The 20,356-nt window shown below is 39.6% G+C and overlaps 1 protein-coding gene across 5 annotated transcripts in view; it reads right to left on the reverse strand.

Moving 5' to 3' along the window:
• LOC126469728 (acidic mammalian chitinase-like) overlaps window positions 1–20,356 on the reverse strand; it is a 183,469-nt gene that overhangs the window by 47,281 nt on the left and 115,832 nt on the right. For 4 of the 5 annotated variants that reach the window (XM_050096923.1, XM_050096922.1, XM_050096926.1 and 1 more), the window contains one exon: window positions 9,921–10,136. The exons of the other annotated variant lie outside the window; for it this stretch is intronic. In XM_050096923.1, the coding sequence (XP_049952880.1) occupies window positions 9,921–10,136 (216 nt within the window). The remainder of the gene's footprint in view (window positions 1–9,920; window positions 10,137–20,356) is intronic. 5 annotated transcript variants of the gene reach the window in all.

The following is a 20,356-nucleotide window of genomic DNA, read 5'->3' on the forward strand; positions in this document are numbered from 1 at the left end:
ATGGGGATCACCTCTGGATGAGTAAAGAATGGAATTCTTGTTCATAAATACTCTGTTTGGACTTTATCAATACAAAAGATTGCCATTTGAGATTGTCAGTGCAGTATGTCTGTTCCAATGGTATTTAGAATAATTAATTTGGGAAGCATCTAACACTATAAATACCTGGATGACATCAATGTATCATTGCCTAGAGGACAACTCCTGAAGAGCTATTATGTAATTTGGGATGTGTATTTAAGAGTTTACAAGTAGCCAAATTGAAATGTAACAAGGAAAAGTGCAGTCAAATACTTAGGACACATTTTGTCATAACAAGGCATTAGGCCAAAACTGCAACACACTGAAGTAATTAAGAACCTTCTGGCTTCCGAGGCTCTCAAGCAGTTATGTGATGTTCTAGAACAAATCAGTTACTACAGAAAATTCATTCCATATGTAGCATCCATAAGTGAACAGCTTACAGACTGTTTCAGAAAGGAACAAAATGAATGTGGAACAATGAATGCCATTTGACAAATTAAAACAAAGTCTGGACACCGAATGTCTGATCACATAAGATCGAACTAAAATGTTAACTATTGCAACATATGCTTCTGAATATGGAATCAGTGCAGTCTTTTCACACAGACAATGTAGTTCAGAAAGGGTGATTGTATTCACATCCAAAACACTGACAACTGCTCAGAGAAATTACAGTCAAATTGAAAAGAAAGCTGTTTCTGTCAGAAAGTTGCGTGACTACATTTACAGCTGAAGATCATTTCTACTTACAGATCAAAAGCCACTGGCAACTATATTTGAACTGAAAACACTGTTCCTTCCAGAATAACTTAACACTTATGATGAAGGGCCCTGCTTTTGTGAAACTATGGCTATGAAATAATTTTCAGGTTCATATCAATGCAGTCTTGCTATTGTGCAATCATGGAGTATAAAAATTTCTTTCCTTCTGCTGATGGATATTTCACTTCAGATATCATAAGTCAAGACGCTTTTGAAGATATTCCATTAAATGTCAACTTGACAGCAAAACCAACAGAACCAGTTTATCCAAAATGAAACAATACAGTCAATTGGAGTGGCCTTTAGATTAAAAGTTAGTCAGTCAACCTGAAAATAAATATTACTGGCACATGAGACATCCTCTCACTATCTACGAAGATGCCATTTAGGTAGAATCAGGAACAACATGAGTAGTGATTCCAGGAGTACCGAAATAGAAAGCGCTTCAAATGCTACATCAATGGCACTGTGGCATCATACATACCAAACACATTGCCAGAGAGCATTACTATTGGAAAAACATTGATAAAGATATACAAGTGATGCTGCCTAAATGCCACTTATGCCAGATACACCAGTCAGCTCTCCCACAGAAATACTTTCTGTGGTCACAGGCATCAGAACTCTGGTCACATCTAGACATAGACTAGACTGGACCATTTTTAGGATGTGACTGGCTGGTTGTCACAAATGTATTTCCTGAATTTGCATATGTGATACAAATGTCATCTATAGCTTCTATGAAAGCATTCCAAGTTTCATCAAGAATTTTCTCAATCAAAGGGTTGCTGAATTCAGTAGTCACAGACAATGGCATTCAATTTTCATCATAAGTATTCAATCTTTTCTGTGAATGAAGTGGCATATCACATTTCTTAGCTGCATCATTTTACCCTAAAGCAAACTGATTTGCTGAAATGTTGATAAGAACATTCAAATCTCATATGATAAGGACAATGCATGGTTAATTTTTCTTTCACAGTATTGAGGCCCTCCATATGATTAAAAATTACCAGCAGAAAAATTACATGGCAGACCGTATTGGATTCTAAGATGCAAATACTAAAGCCTTATGTGCATCCACAGACCAAGCAGATACTACAATCAAGACCAAAGATCAAGTACTCATTACCATGTACAAACAAGGAAAGAAACTGTGACTATCAGCCAAAGTGATACAATCGCTCAGAAACCTAGAGAACAAGTCCAAACTAATAATGGTATCACAACGCAACATATACTGTCCAGTCATATTAATGGAACCACCTGCTAAAAGCACGAATAACCACCCTTTAAAGTTCAGACCACTGCAAAACATGCAGCAAGAGTCAATGAGGTTCTGGAAGGTACTATCAGTGATGTGGAGCCTTGATCAGCTTTACTAGATTTCTTTGCTGAGTATCCATGGTGCAAATAGCCCAATCAAGGTGTTCCCACAGATTCTCAAGAGGGTTTAATTCAAGAGAGTTTGGTGGCCAAGGTAGTATGCTAAACTTATCCTGGTGCTCTTTGAACCACGCATGTGTACTGTGAGCCGTGTAAGATGTTGCATTGTCCTGCTGGTAGATGCCATTGTGCTGAGGAAAAAAAACTGCTTGTAGGGGTGGACATGGTCCCCAAGGATAGATGCATATTTGTGTTGATCCAGTGTGCCCTCCAGAATGTCAAGATACCCAGAAATGCTCCCTCCTCCAGCCTGGACCCTTCCAACAATTGTTAAAGGGTATTTGCTTTCAGTCTGATGGAGCATAAAACATAATTAATCTGAGAAGGCCACCTGATTCCTATTCAGTGGACATCCATTTGCTGTACTGGCATACAAATTCTGTCATTTGTTGCCAATGAACAGTAGTCATTATGGGTGCAAGGACAAAGCACCTGCTGCAGAGGCCTATACGCAGCAATGTTTGCTGAATGGTTGTTGAGACGACACTGTTGGTAGTCCCTTGGTTCATCTGAGCTGTCAGCTGATCAACAGTTGCATGTCTATTTGCCCATTTGTCTGTACACATCTCCACAGCCATCATCCACCCCTATTATCTACAGCACATGATGCACCACAGTTACCTCGGTATTGGTTTTGGATAGTGCCATTTTGCCATGCAAGGCATACTTAAACCATGGCGGCACACAAACAGTTTACATACTTAGCCACTGGAAATGCTTCCACCCTTGGGCCAAAGACCAATGCTCACAACTTTTTAAATGTAAGATAGATTACTTTGTTTCTGCCATAAGACAAGGACTGCACTGTTTTCTGAATCACGCAACTGTTAGTTCTGTCACCTGCTGTCCATGAGTGATTATTTTAAATTGACGTTGAACACAGGTGGTAGTCACATTAATGTGGCTGTACCATGCAGGAACCAAGAGAAGCCACACTATGCACATGCAATTACAAAAAGAACTCATAGGCTGTTTTCTTTTACAGGCTTACATGACCCCAATGCAGTCAGCCATCTTGGGCATCTCCACCTACTGCAAGGAAGTGCTCCCACCTTTGCTAATTGATGGAGTGCTCCTACCATAATTCACACATCGGCAGCACCAGAAAGCATGCAGCTAATGAAGTGAGCTTCATCAGCTTCCCCTCCCTCACCAGGGCAGGAATGCTGTGTGTTACGTCTAACACCCACAGACGCCACCACATGGCAAGGACTACTTTATGCTTTTGTCATACTTAACTCAAATAGTGACAACATTCACCACCAAGAGAAGCCAAACTGGACATTTTACAACTGATAATAGTTATCATTCAGTGGCTTCAGGACTAGACCAGAGTTAAAAACAGCTCCATGCAAATGAACTCCAAGCTACAGCATGCACCAACTTCATATTAAAGTTAAGCAGTGTAATACTTCCTTTAATAAATTATTGCAAATTGTTGCTAATCTGTGGTGGTGTATATATTTTTGTTAACAACTGTCTAACCCTATTTGGCCCTGTTGACAAAGCTGTGTAGTTGCTTCATGCAAGCAAGCACCTTGAAAAAGCAATTACTTTCCTATTGCCTTGTTATATTTGATGCCAAGAGTATTTGGGACCACAACGCATAGAAAATGCTATGTGCCAGTGAAATATTTAAGGAATGTATGTGCTGTTTAATGCCCTACATATTTTTCATTTCAAGTGCTGTCGCTACTTTCATTCCCTGCACATCAGAATTGCAAACAGCAAAGCAACAGTAGTTGAAACTAGACTTAATTATTAGAGGGAGCAGTCTGTTTGGAAAGATCATATTTTTGGAGTTATGGTATTAAAGAGGATTATATTTGGTACTAATTCATAAGAAAATCTGAACTATGCTTTCTAGTCACATTGCACATACATGGCTAGGAAAGTTTTCACACATCATGTCATAGCAGAGTTCTATGGTTACTGTCATTTAATTATCATACTGAAATAGATAATATTGGTTTTTAGATTGCCATGCTTGAATATATTGTACTGTTTGAGTGTATTGGGCAGTTTTTTCATTAGAAATTTTTTGTTCCTGTGTGATGTTACTACTGAGTCAGTGTCATTCAAAGTGCAACTAACTGCATGTTGATTTGTGTACAAAAACAGTGTGTATTCAGTAAGAGAAAATGTCACTTGACACAAATATTTTCACAAAGTGTTGTACAGTTTTGTATCTTTGCTTTACTACAATAAATACCATACCACACTTCATCACCTGGTACCAAGTTCAGAACTTAAAGTGTCAAATACCTTTTTTATATTAGACTTAGTTTCTAATATCATGGCAGTGACTATTTCATTTTCCAATGTTTATTTTTCAAGTTTCACAGTTCAAAAATGGTTCAAATGGCTCTGAGGACTATGGGACTTAACTTCTGAGGTCATCAGTCCCCTATAACTTAGAACTACTTAAACCTAACAAACCTAAGGACAACACACACATCCATGCCCAAGGCAGGATTCGAACCTGCGACCGTAGTAGTCGCGCGGTTCCAGACTGTAGCGCCTAGAACTGCTCGGACACCCCGGCCGGCTTTCACAGTTCACACAGGTGAAAAAGTACCAATACTATGGCCATATTAGGAGATGGATGTCAATTGTTTATGTATGGCCACCTCGTATACTTTGTTTGTAGGTTTAATTTCAGTGCATACCATGGCTTGTATCACCAAAAGAGAAAGGAAGGAAGTAACACTAGGTTTCTGTAATCTGTTTCACTCAGTGGTAATGGCTGAGACATACAGAGAGTTTATAATAAGGCTGACACAATTGACCTGGATGTATGCAGTATTGCAGGCTCAGGCACTTACTGTGGCTCCACTGCTTGCCTCCAGCTCTCCCCCATTCTGTCAGCTGTGAGTTTCTCTCTCACCTCCCATATCCCTCTAGTCACATTTGTTTCAAGCCAACATGTGAGCAGCAACAGTCATTTGAACTTGTGTGATTAATGTTGTCTTTTGTTGGTCTTGTTGGTGGTAACAAAACAGAACTACTGGGAAGGAAACAGCTGAGGAGGAATTACGGTTCTTAAAACTGATTACTCGCACTTCAACCCATGGTGCAAATATTACCTTTTTTTACTGATACATAACTATTTTTTCAACTTACATAAAAATGTAGCATTATTCATTGATATGAAACCAGCAAAGGAGTTTTATGACTCCCTATGGGTGTCCTAGCTTTCCTAACTGACCTGATCAAGGACCTGAATGTCTTGAGCACAGCTTTGTGAAGCAAACGTAAACTAATTACAGAAGTATTAGACACCATTTTTGGTTTCAAAATAAAGTTACTGTTGTGTGTAAACCAACCATCAAAAAGCTCTTGTGTACAGTTTCCAAACATTAGATTAATTGTAAATGAAAAAATCTGAAAAAAATTGAAGAAACAGCGAGTTGGAATGCACTTACTTTCAGCGCAATCATATGCTGATGCAGACATTTCATACGGCAGAAAATTGAGAAATCTTCTACAAGAATTTTCCTCGTGAAGAGTTCCAGCAGTTGTTTAAAATAGCTGCTCAAGTCTGTGGTATGTTTGTAACCACTTACTTATGTGAATGTGTGTTTTTGATACTGAAATTAACAAAATCAAAGTTTTTGAGAGTCCTTGCTGATGAAGATATGACTGGACCCGACTGTTTGATGACAAGTAGTTTCACTCTAAAAATCGATACTGTAGTAGAACAGAAATGAGTGATGTAAAAAAATTTCCTTTTTCCCAAGTAGAAGGCCTGCTTTGAACATGACATTTCTCTGTAAGATTAAATGGAATATTTTCATGGGGTGATGATTTTCTACAAGCCTGGGTCCATCAGTGCTAAGAATATTTTTAATGACTCCATACTGCTGCAACTGTTCATTTTGCAGAAAGAAACTAAAAATTAACAGTTGCAATCAACATGGAGTCATTTAAGAAATAAATGAAATATGTTAATAGCTGTTTAATAAATAGCATGTCTTCTTTGCTCATTGCTTTAGGTGTGTCTTTATGTGTTTGTGAAATGAAAATTGAGTCATAATATTTTGAAAATGAGAGTGCTAAACTATGAGCTGAAACACACACATTTTTTGCCTGAGCTATACCAAGGTTATCCTTCACACTTTGCAGAAATGCCAAAGTTGTGACTTCCCCCTCCCCACACACACAAAAGTTTTTTCTTCGCAGACGAACTGAATCAAGGGGCAAATAAATTACATATCCAATCCATATTTTTTGCTTGCTTCCACTGCCATCGCATCTTGCTCCAGCCCTCAGTTAGCAGAAATTAGTAAAAATCAGAAACTTACAGTTACGAGATTTTGTAAATGCCACAACAGTCACTGATCACAAATATTTATTTGTTGAATTACCAGTTTTGATCATTTTGATCATCTTCAGATTGATCCGTCTTCATGAAGTTAACAGGGAAAGCATTTAAAACATACAGCAGCTAAGTGGCATTGTTGCACAGAGTAAAATCATGATATAATAGTAACCACACATGCCTGTAATGTTGTTGCTTGCAAGCTGAAGATGATCAAAATAATTGAAACTGGTGACTGAATAAACAAGTATTTGTACTCAATGACTGTTGTGGCATTTACAAAATTTCATGACATTGGATCACTTTGACCTTCACAGTCACTAAGTCACCCCTCTTTCTTCAGTCAAATAGCATATTTACTACCATTTTTTTATTTTTCACATTTGCCAACCTTTTCCTATTGTACAATACCATACCACAGTAGCAGCAAAAGCTCCATTATTGAAGACAAGTGAACAATGTAGTCGGCAGCTGTGTCTGTTTGGTAGTAACTGTTCCTTTATTATGCTGATTTGAGGAAATTATACTGTGACAAAATTGTGTGTTTAATGTCGTGGGCCATGAGAAAGGCTATTTACTGTAGGTAGAAGATAGAAACATGGGGTGGGGGTTAGGAGAACTCATGTACCCCTCCTAGTTAGTTCTTTTTCTTTGTTATTTTTTATGGTCAGCTCTTGTGCATGCCATGTGGCTGTACTCTTGGCAGGTGCCTATCTCACCACCCTCACTGTTAAGCATTGACAATGAGAAAAACACCTTCAGTCACTGCAGAACCTTTTCTCATAGACAAGGTGCACACGTAATTATCCTCTCATATTGAATGACTGACACACTAGCTGCCAGGTGGGCAGTTCTTATGCCAGCCGTGCCTAGGACAAGAAACCAGAGCTCACCACACTCAAAATCAACCATGGCAGACTAAAATATTTGATGTGGTAGCTGCAATGTGAGATAATTTAGTTCCATCTGTAACACCACCCTCCATCCCCTAATACGAGATTCTCTGAAAAACAAAGATGAGAATTTTTTCTACACTACACGCTCTGATCCTGCAATAATGCCCTTGGCTTTAATTTCCACTAGCTTCAGTACCACACTTACATCCACCCTCACGTCTGTCCTAGGCAACTCCCCCCCGTCCCCCCCACCCTCCCCCAACAACTCCTTCACTTTGCTTTAGTTTGATTGTTCTATCTATTAATCTACACCAATATCCCACAGTCTTGCTCCCCTTTAACCCACACCTACTATTTCATGTACCACGTGTGCTTATCCATGTCTCACTGGTCCCAAATACCCATTTTGTTCCCTTCCTGCCTCTCCCACCCCACCTCTCACTCTCCCTCCCTTCATCTCTCCCTTCTCCTCATCCCTTCTTTATTCCTCCATCGCATTCATATGATGAATGGTTTTCTTCATTTATTTCATTGTCTGTATTTCATCTGGGACTTTCCAGTATTGTACTGAGTGGTTATAATTAAAGTGCAGCCTTTGCACACAGGTCCAGTGTGGACTGTAATTATCTTAAGTCTGTGAAATTTGGTAGATATGCTAAGTAATTATCATATGACAGCAAAACTTGGTAGATATGCTAATGCATTAATGTGGAACTGACTTGCTAAGTAATTATCATATGACAGCAAAACTTGGTAGATATGCTAATGCATTAATGTGGAACTGACTTGCACTGGGAAAAAAGATCCAATTTTTTCCATGAGATGCAAATCTGGCACTGAGTATTGCTGACTGAAAGGTCTGTGGAGAGGCCCAATGTCACTGAATCATTTAAAGAAGATTATAATAAAACTTGAAAACACGGGTGAGCTGGGTGTGGCACCTTGAAGAGGAAGTGTCCTATCCTGGTGGAAGTTATTGATGAGGTTGCTGTTGCTGTAACTGACCAGGCAGTACAAGGCCCAGGTGGTGCCAGTGCTCATGCAGTGTCACAAGAATTGTCCATCCTAAAGTGAACAGTACAGAAAGTTTTGTGCTCTATTTTACAGTGGCACTCATACAGGATCCACATAGTGCAGCAACTGAAACTTCATGATCTACAGCAACATTCTGAATTTGCTCTTTGGTTTCTGGCATGGATCAAAGTCGATGACATGTGGCCGGGCAGTATTCTATGGAATGATGAGGCACATGTTAGACTACAGAGTGCAGTGAATACATAAAACTGCCAAATTTGGGGTACTGCTAAACCATGTGTTGTGCATGAAGAGACATTGCACTTGCTGTATGTGACTGTGTGGTGTGAACTCACAAACATGTGTATTCTCGGTCCATTCTTCTCAGAAGAGAATACACCCAGGGGGTCTGTCAGGTGTACCATGACATTCACATGTTATCAAAACCTCCTTCCTACTTTGGAAGAGTGCTACTGTGTGAAAACGAGTACTTTCATGGAAGATGGGGCAACACCTAATGTTGCTCCCCAGTGAAATATCTGTTTAATACAATCTTCCACAAATGTGTTATCTCTAGAGGTTTTCCAGATGCATGGCCTGCAAGATCACCGAATCTGAATCCATGTGACTCTTGGCTCTGGGGACACTTAAAAGAACACATTTACCATTAATACATTCTGTCTCTATCTCATCAGAAGGTCAGTATACAGGACATGTTGCACAGATTCCACCAGAACTGCTGTGAGCAACTGTTGTTTATGGATGCAGCATCTCGTTGACATCTCCGGTGCTCATTTTGAACAAATTGTGAAAGTGGTAGTTTAAAATAAAATCAACTTTATGCCTTACGCAGTTGTTTGACCTTTCCTGCCCAAATCCTGTTCCTATTCTATTACATATTGAAACATTTATATATTTCTTACATTCACAAAACCAGACTGCCCTTGGCAGCCAAAATAGGATCTAATTTTTTTCTAGTATAACTCAGTCCTACATTAAAATATTAGAATATCTACCAAGTTTCAATGCCTTATAATAATTACAGCTGACACTGGACCTCTGTGAGCAGTTGCACTTTAATTATAACCACCATTATTTGAAACTCTATGTCATGTGCAGACTCACATAATTGTACTCTAGGCTAACTGCATTACACAAACAAAATAACATAAATGGAAAAACAAAAAAGGAAACAACAATTTATAAAAAAAAAAGATAATAAAGACTAGTCTAATTACTAACAACAGAAACTGGTATTAGGCCGACAACAACATTAAGCATTATTGAGAATTAATTGTTGCTTTCACACACACACACACACACACACACACACACACACACAGAGAGAGAGAGAGAGAGAGAGAGAGAGAGAGAGAGAGAGAGAGAACTTTCACAGATTGTATATCCCGTATTTTATATTTAGGCTTTCTACATTCTACAAATTACGTGATACAAACCAGAAGGAATGGCCATAAGTTGGTATTCCAATGACGATCTTGTTCTTAGGCATGCCTCTATCATGCCAGTAAAGTGAAGACCAATTTGTGTTGAGTGTGGACATGTAACCTTTGTCACTTGGAAGGCTATATAATGGAGCATTAGGCCCAGTCAATGGGGTATACTCAGTATAAAAGTGGTAGTCATATGCCATGAGATTTACGTAATCAATGTATCTAGAATAAAAGCCAATAACAAGTATAAATACAATAGTTTCATAGGCATGTATTAGATGACCTGAGAATTTTAAAGACTGAATTATGTAACTATTTACAACATCAAACTGTTATCATTAACTGCTGAATGATTATTATTATTATTATTATTATTATTTTACATCATATATTCATTATATTTTCACATAATAAATATTGATGATAAGAATATGGTGAGCCTAAGCAAAGTAGCATATGACACATGTAATTAAATCTGTTACACATGCATAAAGCATAAATTCACGAGTAGGTCTTAATTACAATTACAGAATTAGTGTAGACAAAAGTTGTAACTATAAAACTTGACTACTATAATGACAATAGCAAGGGAAATTCCTGAATGGAACACAAATTTCTCTACGAGGATACATCACAAAACTAAAGGCACTGAGTAGCAAACAGGTACACAGAAAAGGACAATTACCAGCTGAGTTTGTGGGTAGGTAACAAAATTAAATAATGGGCCTGAGTTTTCTTTGGGAACTGTCTGGAACAAGACTATGGGAAATGGCTTGCAAAACCAGTTTTCAAACAAAAACAAAATGAGAGAGAGAGACAGGTAGATCCTTATAATGCATCAAGATGGAAGCATTCTACATCCTATTATTTCACCCCTGTTAACAATTAATTATTTCCCTTCTCATTTTTCAACTTTAATCTAGTTGTTGTGTAGTACATATAAATTATGTGCCTTTCAAGCGATTGACCATGTTGTCTTTCATGAAGATTTATTATTCATGCTATAGCTTTCAAAATGCAGATTCAAATAGCGAATTTAGTTTTTCTGGAAACTTGTAAATGGGTTATTCTCAATGTAGGTAAACAAACTGGTCCAATAATGTTTTCCATTTTACTAATCCTCCATATATTTCGTTACCTAAATTACAAATTGTAACATACAGCTCATCTAAATTTAAAAAAATTGATGTCGCTGTTTTTCACACCATTGTAGTTTCTGAAATACTAAAATGTCCATATGTCAGTCTTTATAAGGCAAACTACAACCCAAAATCTTTAGTTTGGGCTCAAAAACAATAGCGGCAACATAATGTAGGAAGTTTCCTTAATAATACCCAGCTAGCGAGCACTATGGCAACATCTATGCAACAAGTTCACTTAAGATCCCACTAACAAGCACATCTGTTGCCAATATTTGCATGCTCAATATATCCATGTGACTTATTTAATATATAAAATCCAGCCAGCAATCGGTATTACCTTTTGTGAAATGTTCCTTTCAGCAAATGTATGAATAATTTGGAATCCAGTTACGTATTGTGTCAACATGGACACTCATTTATTTGTGTTATTGGCTAAAAGACATAGTGTACCCATCACCTACATAAATTTAATCCACTATTGTAAGATGTTTGTTGTCTTGAAATTCAACTGTGCCTGTACTGTGTATATTCACTACCACATGGATGAGTAGCAAGGTGAACGTGTCAACCTGTGTAAACAAATTTTCTGTGAGATTTGGAACTGGTAATCCTACTGCCTTTAGTGACAATAAATGTAGGAAAGCCACAATAATTAAAAGTTGTGTGGTGTACATAATTGTAAATTTCCCATAACACCAGTTTTACAACAATTCAACAAACATTCTTTAATGAAACAGTGAGTGCAAATAAGGGTTTGCAGGTATGTAACCTCACAACTGCACCTACTGAAAAGAAGTAAAATTGAATGTAAGTGATGAGAAGAGGGTTCTAAAGTGTGCGATTAAAATGGAACGCAAACAACTGCTGGGAGGAGCAACTTATTTTTCTGACTTTAAAGGCATACACAAAGCAACTGTCTCTAATACTCAGTCATAAAAATGGTCATTCATTCCCATCTTCTTCTGAAACAAAACATGACACTGTATTAATTTATTCCAGTAACCAAGTCCATGTAGTGTAAAAAATGGCTCATGTACATGAGCAGATAAATTATCAGGTTCATCTTTTGATGGTACTGGATTTGCTGAAGATGAAAATGCAATATAGGGAGTTTTATGTGTGATAGAAGCAATGTCTCTGGTTTGGTTCAGGAACTAATACACCTGTAGGCAGACCCCGGTAATTGTATGATGTTCCTGCCCTTTGCTCAGATAGTGTAGCAGACGTGTATAATTTTTAGCTGAGAATGAACTAGACGACTTAGGAGCCACACAGGAAGTAAGTATAAGAAAATTGTTGCACTATTCAGCACTTCAGACTGATGTTTCAGTAGCATCTATTCACAGAGCTGGGGACAAATTCAAATTGAAATCCTAGAAAATAACAGTAATGCATCAATTGACCAATTCAGATTCTGTTACTTGATGTTACTACTGCAACAGGCTATTACAGTTTGCTCATGACGGAGATTTTGAGCATGAAATGCTTTTTTTGTGATGAAACATGACTGCATTTATCAGAGTACGCCAATTCACAGAACAATCATCTTTAAAGATCTGAAAATCCTCATCGGTTATAGCAAGCGCCTCTGCATGTTTGTATACTCTGGAATCTTTTTACAAATGCCAATATTCTGGAATATCCTATGTTTGTGTAAATAGCTGTAATCTCCATCCAGGAATTCATTTCTGCTCTGGCTGTACATTGGTGTTCAAAAGAAATATGCTTTCAGTGGTAAGTGTTGTATTTCACTGACAAACATGCTTTCAGATTTGGGCTTGAATGTGGTTATGATGTGACATAGTTTGGTGGAGATGCCAAGTGCTTCAAAAGACTTACATCACCACCATGGCTCAAATTAGGTAAAGTTATAGCTGTCACCTACATAAACAGGAACTGGAATACAAACAGTGCATCATTACCATGGTCTGTACATTCAGGAAACCTGTGGATTTCAAGTCAACAGTAAATCAGTTGTACATCAGGCATCCATCAGTGTTCTCCAGAGATGGCAGTCAGGATCAGAAGAAATGGCTAAAAGAATTCAACAAGTCACCAAACATAACAGGTGGGTTCACATGATGTATTTGTCAATTGAGTACTTTTGCTTGGATGGCACAGCCCAGCAGTAGTTCAAGAACAACAAAGGGAAGCTCAGTAGCTGGGATGAATTCCAGGCCAATATGAAAAAAAAAATTCTGGCAACAATCAGCAACATGTCCACTTAGCACAAGGACAATTGAAGAACAGGGCCCAATGTCATGGGAAAATGGCAAAGTCCTATACATAAAATGTTTTGAAACTATGCCACATTATGAATCCAAATATGACAGAAGATGACAAACTCTCACACTTAATGAAAGAAGTTGCAGAAGACATGTACTAAGCTATACTGTTAAAGGATGTCACAATAACCAAGGAATTCATCAAGTGATGCCAGTGCCTTGAGGAAATGCAATAGAACAGAAATGGACAAAATACATATGACTGACTCTCAAATGTGGTCCCTATGGAAGTTGTGGAAGACCACCACTACATTGTCTCTATCATAAACCAAGTAGTAAGAGAAGTGATACAGCATTTTATAGCAATCAGAACTGTTGGACCAAGTATGCAAAAGATAGCAGCCATGTTGACCCAATACATCAGGTGATAACAAAGATGTTGAAGAACAGGTGTAGTGATCTTTAGCACCAATCTCCACCACCAGCTGAACTTGCCAAGAAGAATGAACTTGACCAACTCAGTCTTATGCTGCAGGCATTAAATGACAACCCAGTGCCCGAACAATGTAGGCACACTCAACGGGGTTTGCTTGACGGAGCACAGGGGAAGTGAGTTTTGGACGGGTGATGATACACGGTGTTTCGCACTAGGTCCAGTGAAAGTTTGTGGTGTCACAAGAAGTCAATGTCTAGTATAGGTTCCTAAATATTGCACACTAAAAAAGTCCACTCGAGTTTGCAGTTTGCAGAGAGTGAGATGACGTGGAAGTTTGAACCCGAGCATTGTAGTTTAGTAGAATTCACAGCTTGGAGTAAAGTATGATGAGGGTGGATGTTCAACAACACTAAGGACATAGGCAGCAGCAAAACATCGGCGCCTGTGTTCACTAGGAAAAAGTATCCCGACGAAATGTCTTTAATATAAAGTCATCCGTAATTATCTGATTGTTCCCGGACAGACTGGAGCACTGGGAGGTGCATGTAATGTTGTGCGCAGGAGGCGGCACCCGGACCTACCCGCGATTTGGGTTTGGGAAGCAGCAGGGTGGTCTGCAGTTCCGTGCCGCCTCACTAAACCATGTGTGAAAGTAACAGTATGGGTAGTGCGGTTGCATTTCCTGCGGAAAGTTCGTTGCCAGAGGCGGTGGCTGAGAATCGGTGGCCGCAGACAGTTCAGTTGCAGGAGGGGGCATGACCGAGGGCGGAGCTGGTGATGTCCCAGCTGTTTGTATACTGCATCCCAGAGCGAGCGGAAAAGTCAGTACAGTGCGGCCCCGGCCACGTCCGGCTGCGGGATGAGGAGCCTGAACCTGAGACTTGTCAGGTAGGCAGTGGCTGGCGAAATAGAGCAGTGATGCATCATGTAGTTTGTCAGCAATTGTCATTCATTGCTCGACAGGTTCGGGAGACCTATGAGCCAGAGTAAAGCGGATGTGGGGAGGTAGTTTATCTGTCCAGATAGCGAGGAGAGCTGTGTCAGAGAGTAGATCGTCGTTGACCAGGGCCCGTAGCTGCCTCCAAAGTTGTGAAGGTTTGTTGTTGCCTAGTTGCTCGACGTGGAGCACTTGCCATATTGCTGTCTCAGTTGAGCACGCAAGCCGACACAGAACTGTCTTTTTGGCTAGAGTTGCTGGGTAGTTGAGTCCGGGGCATCGACCAGGTCAGCAATCAAGTCCTCCTGGTCGTGCAGGTGGGTGATGAGGCACAGAAATCTCCTTGATTCGTTGAGTTTGAAATGGACGAACACTTCCTCCACAATTTTGAACCAGGTTGTTGCACTGTCAGGATTGAATGGCGGCAGCGTCGGTAAGCGTTGTAGAACGTTCGGAAGAACAGGGTGAGTTGAATTCGTTGGGGCACTGCCTGAAACGAGCTGTTGTTGCTGCAGTATTCCAGGAGAGTGTGTCTCCAGGGTATGTGGCAATGACGGCTGGTCCAGTGGCAGCGTGAAGGTGACGCATTGTGGTTGAATGCGATCCATCACGACGTGGAAGGACAATGCGGGTGAGACACCGTAATGTGTCAATTGCGGTTGCGGAAGTTTGACACGTCGCGGGTGTGCTTGGATTGAAGTGTTGCGGAAGACCGATGAGGATGAGGCACCGAGATGTGCTGAGAACGGGAGTGGAAGCTCAACTGGAGCCGGCACGGGGGCGACAGGTGAGAAAAATTTCAAAGTTTGAAAACGCGGAAAACTCAACACGCGATCAGAGTCGGATTCACCTGTGTTGCAGGGAGGTTGTGGAGGTGCGGGCTGTCCAGAAACACAGTGAGGAAAATGATGTCAAAAGTTGGGCGGAATGTGTGAATGTTCACTGTTCGAAGACACTTCACTCAAAACAGTGTGCGGATACAGTGAATGTTGTGGCACAAAACACTGAGGCGTAACAGTAGGACGGAGATGGAGGTCAGGCACAGATAACAAGCCATTGTTCCTGTTGCAGGCTGAGGGATTGAAGCAGGAAGGCATGTGCTGATGCTGAACCAAGACAGGCATGGGCTTGGTTGGATGCTGAAGAGGTTGACCTGTGAACAACGCAGTTCCAGCCACGTGGCAGGAATCCGTGTGGTACTGCACAGATTGCAGCATGGCAAACCGTTGTCCTGGCGATGGTAGGTTATCCAACGAAGCATTTGCAGAAATTGGCATTGATTCCGCACTGCACAGAGATCCGTAAGACGTAACTGCACCATCGATGAGGGAGGGCACATGTAGCCGGAACAAAGGCGTCTGATAGCTGGAGTCATGCACACTCCTAACCTCACTTATTGTTGCAGGCACAAAAACGTCCGGCGAAATCGGCGTAATCGACGAGTGAGAGGCATCGTGTTGCAGTCCTGGTGGGTGTACATCACCCACAACATGATGCATGTCGATCACAAAATCCGGCATTAGGCGTTGGGCCGAAGCCAATTGTTCGAATGTTGTGTTGATGTAATACACACGAAAATAACTGACACGGAGGCTGCGGACACAGTAAAATGGCAAAAACGGAAGACGTTACAACTCGGGGTCATCAGTGAGGTGGATGCTCGGGTGACATACACCAAACAACACCTTATAATCAGGAGTTCATTTATTCACCTCTTCACACAAGTAAGGCTTACACAGAACTGGATGGCGGAACTTCACAAAGATAATGTTTTGCTCAGTTCAAAGACGATGCTAAGATCGATACTGGTGTCGATCTCATCACTGCCACAAGTACAAATGGTTTATGCCTGAAACTGCCATTTTATTATTTTTATTTTGAAGCACAAGTGCCTTTCACATGAAACCACCAATGCCATTGGAATACAGAGACATCTAAAGGCATACTGAGGTAATTTATGAATGTAGTAGATGGTAGCAGTCACTTATAGCTTTTAAAGCAATAGTCACCACAGAGACTGCGGTACATGATTGCAAGAGACTGTGATATGTCTTTTTTTTAATAGTGATCATATTGAGAAGATTATTGACAGTGAAAGTATGTATATATAACATTACTGAAATGTAAATTTGATTGATATAGATTTAGTAAATTTTAGGCCTAATTTTACTAGTTATTTAGGACTATTATTTGTTTTAGGCATTATGAGTTCACACAAATTTCAAGATGTTGTACTGTGTCCAGGAAAAATATGAAATTAGTTTCAAATATATCTCATGAAATGATGTATGGTTGAAAACCATATGTCCCAGTGGTTCCAAAGTGAAACCACCTTAAAACAATTGATGCTTACGTTTTGCCAATTTCTTCTTGTATTCATTGCTTACTATGATGATGGTCAATTTTGTGGAAAATATTAAAATTAATTTTTTATATGATTGGGACTCAAAGGGTTAAAATAAATTAAAATATTTTGTGTTTGTGATACCAGTCTCTCCCCAACCACATCTATCTCAACTTGTTTCACCATTTATTGTACATATGTATAAATAAAATACAAATTATGTTACATTATGGAATGTATCACAGCTCTAATTGGGTTTATATATAAACATTTTATTCTTTCACATATATCCACAAATAGTTTGTAAACACAGTAGCCAGTGGTTTTATCATCCCAGTCGCTTTACCGTGTAATATCTCAGTTCCCCAGGACTTAAAAACTAAACACCATGCACAATCTGATCTCCAGAAATCAATTAACATTACCGAAATCACTTTTTGAAAACCGGCAGCATGCAGGTCCACAATTGATGATTATTTCTGTGGGACATATTCCCAATTCATGCGTACTCAAGTACCTTAGGACCACTCCTCACTGCAGGTACCAAATGTTCTTTTGGATGGTCACAAGATAAGTGTTGCTCTGATACTCTCACTATACATCCAAATACAGCAGTTATGCTGACACTACAGTATGCTGGAGGAAGCAATTCTAGTTTATATGCGGGGCATTTGAAAAGTCAATGCAAAAATGAAAACTACTTACATGTTTGGCATAAACCTTTTTTATTTTTCGACATAGTCTCCTTTTAGACTTATACACTTCGTCCAATGCTGTTCTAATTTGTTGATACCTTCCAAATAATAGGAATTGTCCAAGTCTGCAAAATATCTATTAGTTGCTGCAATCACCTCCTTGTTTGAATAAAATCTTTGTCCCGCCAGCCATTTCTTCAAATCTTCAAATTGGGGAATAAATAGTAGTCTTAAGGAGCCAAATCTGGAGAACGGAGGGGGGGGGGGGGGGGGGGGCAGTTGTGACCACAACTGCTGAGTTGTGTGCTGGTGCACTGTTGTGATAGAAAATGACTTTTTTGTGGTCCAATTGCCGGTGTTTCTCCTGCAGCTTGGTTTTTAAATGGTCCAATAACGACGAATAATATGCACCTGTAATAGTTTTAACCTTTTCCAAATAGTCAATGAGGATTATAATTTTAAAGAAAATAGTTCTGCAATTATTATAAATAAACTGGAAGTAGTCTTGATCACTTACCTTTTTTAATATGGTGACCAGTTTCGATCTTTTTATCAGATCATCTTCACACCTACAATAAACAGGGATTGATATGAACATATAAAGGATGAAATCTTATATTCATAAAGCAGTAAATAACGCTGATATACCATGAATGTCTGCCGGAGGTGGTGGCGCATGACAACCCTCTTGTTTGTGGCTGGTGGTGTACCGCAACATGAAGAACACCAGCCGCTAATTAAATACATGAATCTCCATCCACCATCACCGGCATAACATCATGGATAGCCAATCATGTAAGTTGCATTTCTGCTGCTTAAGAAAGTAACATGGTAGTTACTGTAAGTCATTATTACTATCTATAGGACTTATAAAACATGTTAAAATCTTATAGCTTATAAAATATAGTGTAAAAAGGTAATTACTACAACGTAAACAGCGTGGCCCTCTATCATGTACTGTTTTCGACCAAAGCAAAGTGATGTCAAGGACGCCACTGTAGTAACCATGGCTACCTACTCATCTTACTAGGGCCAAAGATGATAGCAAGGATGTCACTCTAGTAACCGTGGCTACCTACTCATCTTACTAGGGCCAAAGACGCTACCTATGGAGAAAGCGTCCTAGTTGCTCTAAGGTTGCCAGGGAGACCCAACGAAGGTTTACCAGTACATGATATGAGTAAATTATATCCACATGAATTCCTGTTATTTTAATGGTAACAGGAACTCATGGGCATATCATTTACTCATGTTATGTACTGATCGACCTCCGTTGGGTCTCCCTGGCAACCTTAGAGTGACCAGGATGCTTTCTCCACAGGTAGCCTCTTTGGCCCTAGTAAGACGAATAGGTAGCCATGGTTACTACAGTGGCGTCCTTGCCATCATCTCTGCTTTGGTCGATAACAGTACATGATAGAGGGCTACACTGTTTAGGTTGCAGTAATTACCTTTTTACAATACAGTTTGTAAGCTATAAGATTTTAACATGTTTTATAAGTCCTATAGATGGTAATAATGACTTATAGTAACTACCACATTACTTTCTTAAGCAGCAGAGATGCAACTTACGTGATTGGCTATCCATGATGTTATGCCGGAGAATGTGGGTGGGCCTTCATGTATTTAATTAGCAGCTGGTGTACTTCATGTTGTGGTACACCACCAACCACAAACAAGAGGGTTGACATGTGCCACTGCCTCCGGCAGACGTTCATGGTATATCAGTGTTATTTACTGCTTTATGAATATATGATTTCATCCTTTATATGTTCATATCAATTCCTGTTTATTGTAGGTCTGAAGATGATCTGATAAAAAGATCGAAACTGGTCACCATATTAAAAAAAGTTAAGCGATCAAGACTGCTTCCAGTTTATTTATAGTGAGGAATATCCCTTGCGACAGTCGCCATAACCTTTCTGGCCGAAGGACTTGCCTTCGCCTTTTTTGGTGCAGATTCCCCTTGGTAACCCATTGCTTAGATTGTTGTTTGGTCTCAAGAGTATAGTAATGTAGCCATGTTTCATCCACAGTGATGAAACGGCACTTAAATTCCTGTGGATTCTTCCTGAACAGCTGCAAACCATCCTTGCAACACTTCACACGATTCTGTTTTTGGTCAAGAGTGAGCAATAGTGAAACCCATCTTGCGGATAGCTTTATCATGTCCAAATGTTTATTCAAAATATTATGTACTCATTTATTCAAGATATTCAGAGCACTAGCAGTCTCACGAACCTTAACTCTTCTGTCATCCATCACCATATCATGGATTTTATCAATGATTTCTGGAGTCATAACCTCCACAGGGTGTCCAGAACGTTCAGCATCACTTGTGCCCATATGGCCACTCTGAAAATTTTGAAACCACCTATAAACTGTTCTAATCAAAGGTGCAGAATCACCATTTATCAAGTTTGTCTTTAGTCTCCTGAGGCGTTTTGCCTTTCATTAAGTAATGTTTAACCACCACACAAAATTCTTCTTCGTCCATTTTTTGACAATCACTCGACTTCCTTGATTCACATAAATGCCAAAAACAAAGAAATAGACCAATATGGCTGAAACTTGGTGTGTGTTCTTTCCAAAGATGCTACAACTAAACATGACCTCAATACACCCCGGTGGTGCCATCTCAAAGCCTTTGCACAGACTTTTCA

The sequence above is a fragment of the Schistocerca serialis genome, chromosome 3 (genome assembly GCF_023864345.2).
Source record: "Schistocerca serialis cubense isolate TAMUIC-IGC-003099 chromosome 3, iqSchSeri2.2, whole genome shotgun sequence".
NCBI lineage: Eukaryota > Metazoa > Arthropoda > Insecta > Orthoptera > Acrididae > Schistocerca > Schistocerca serialis.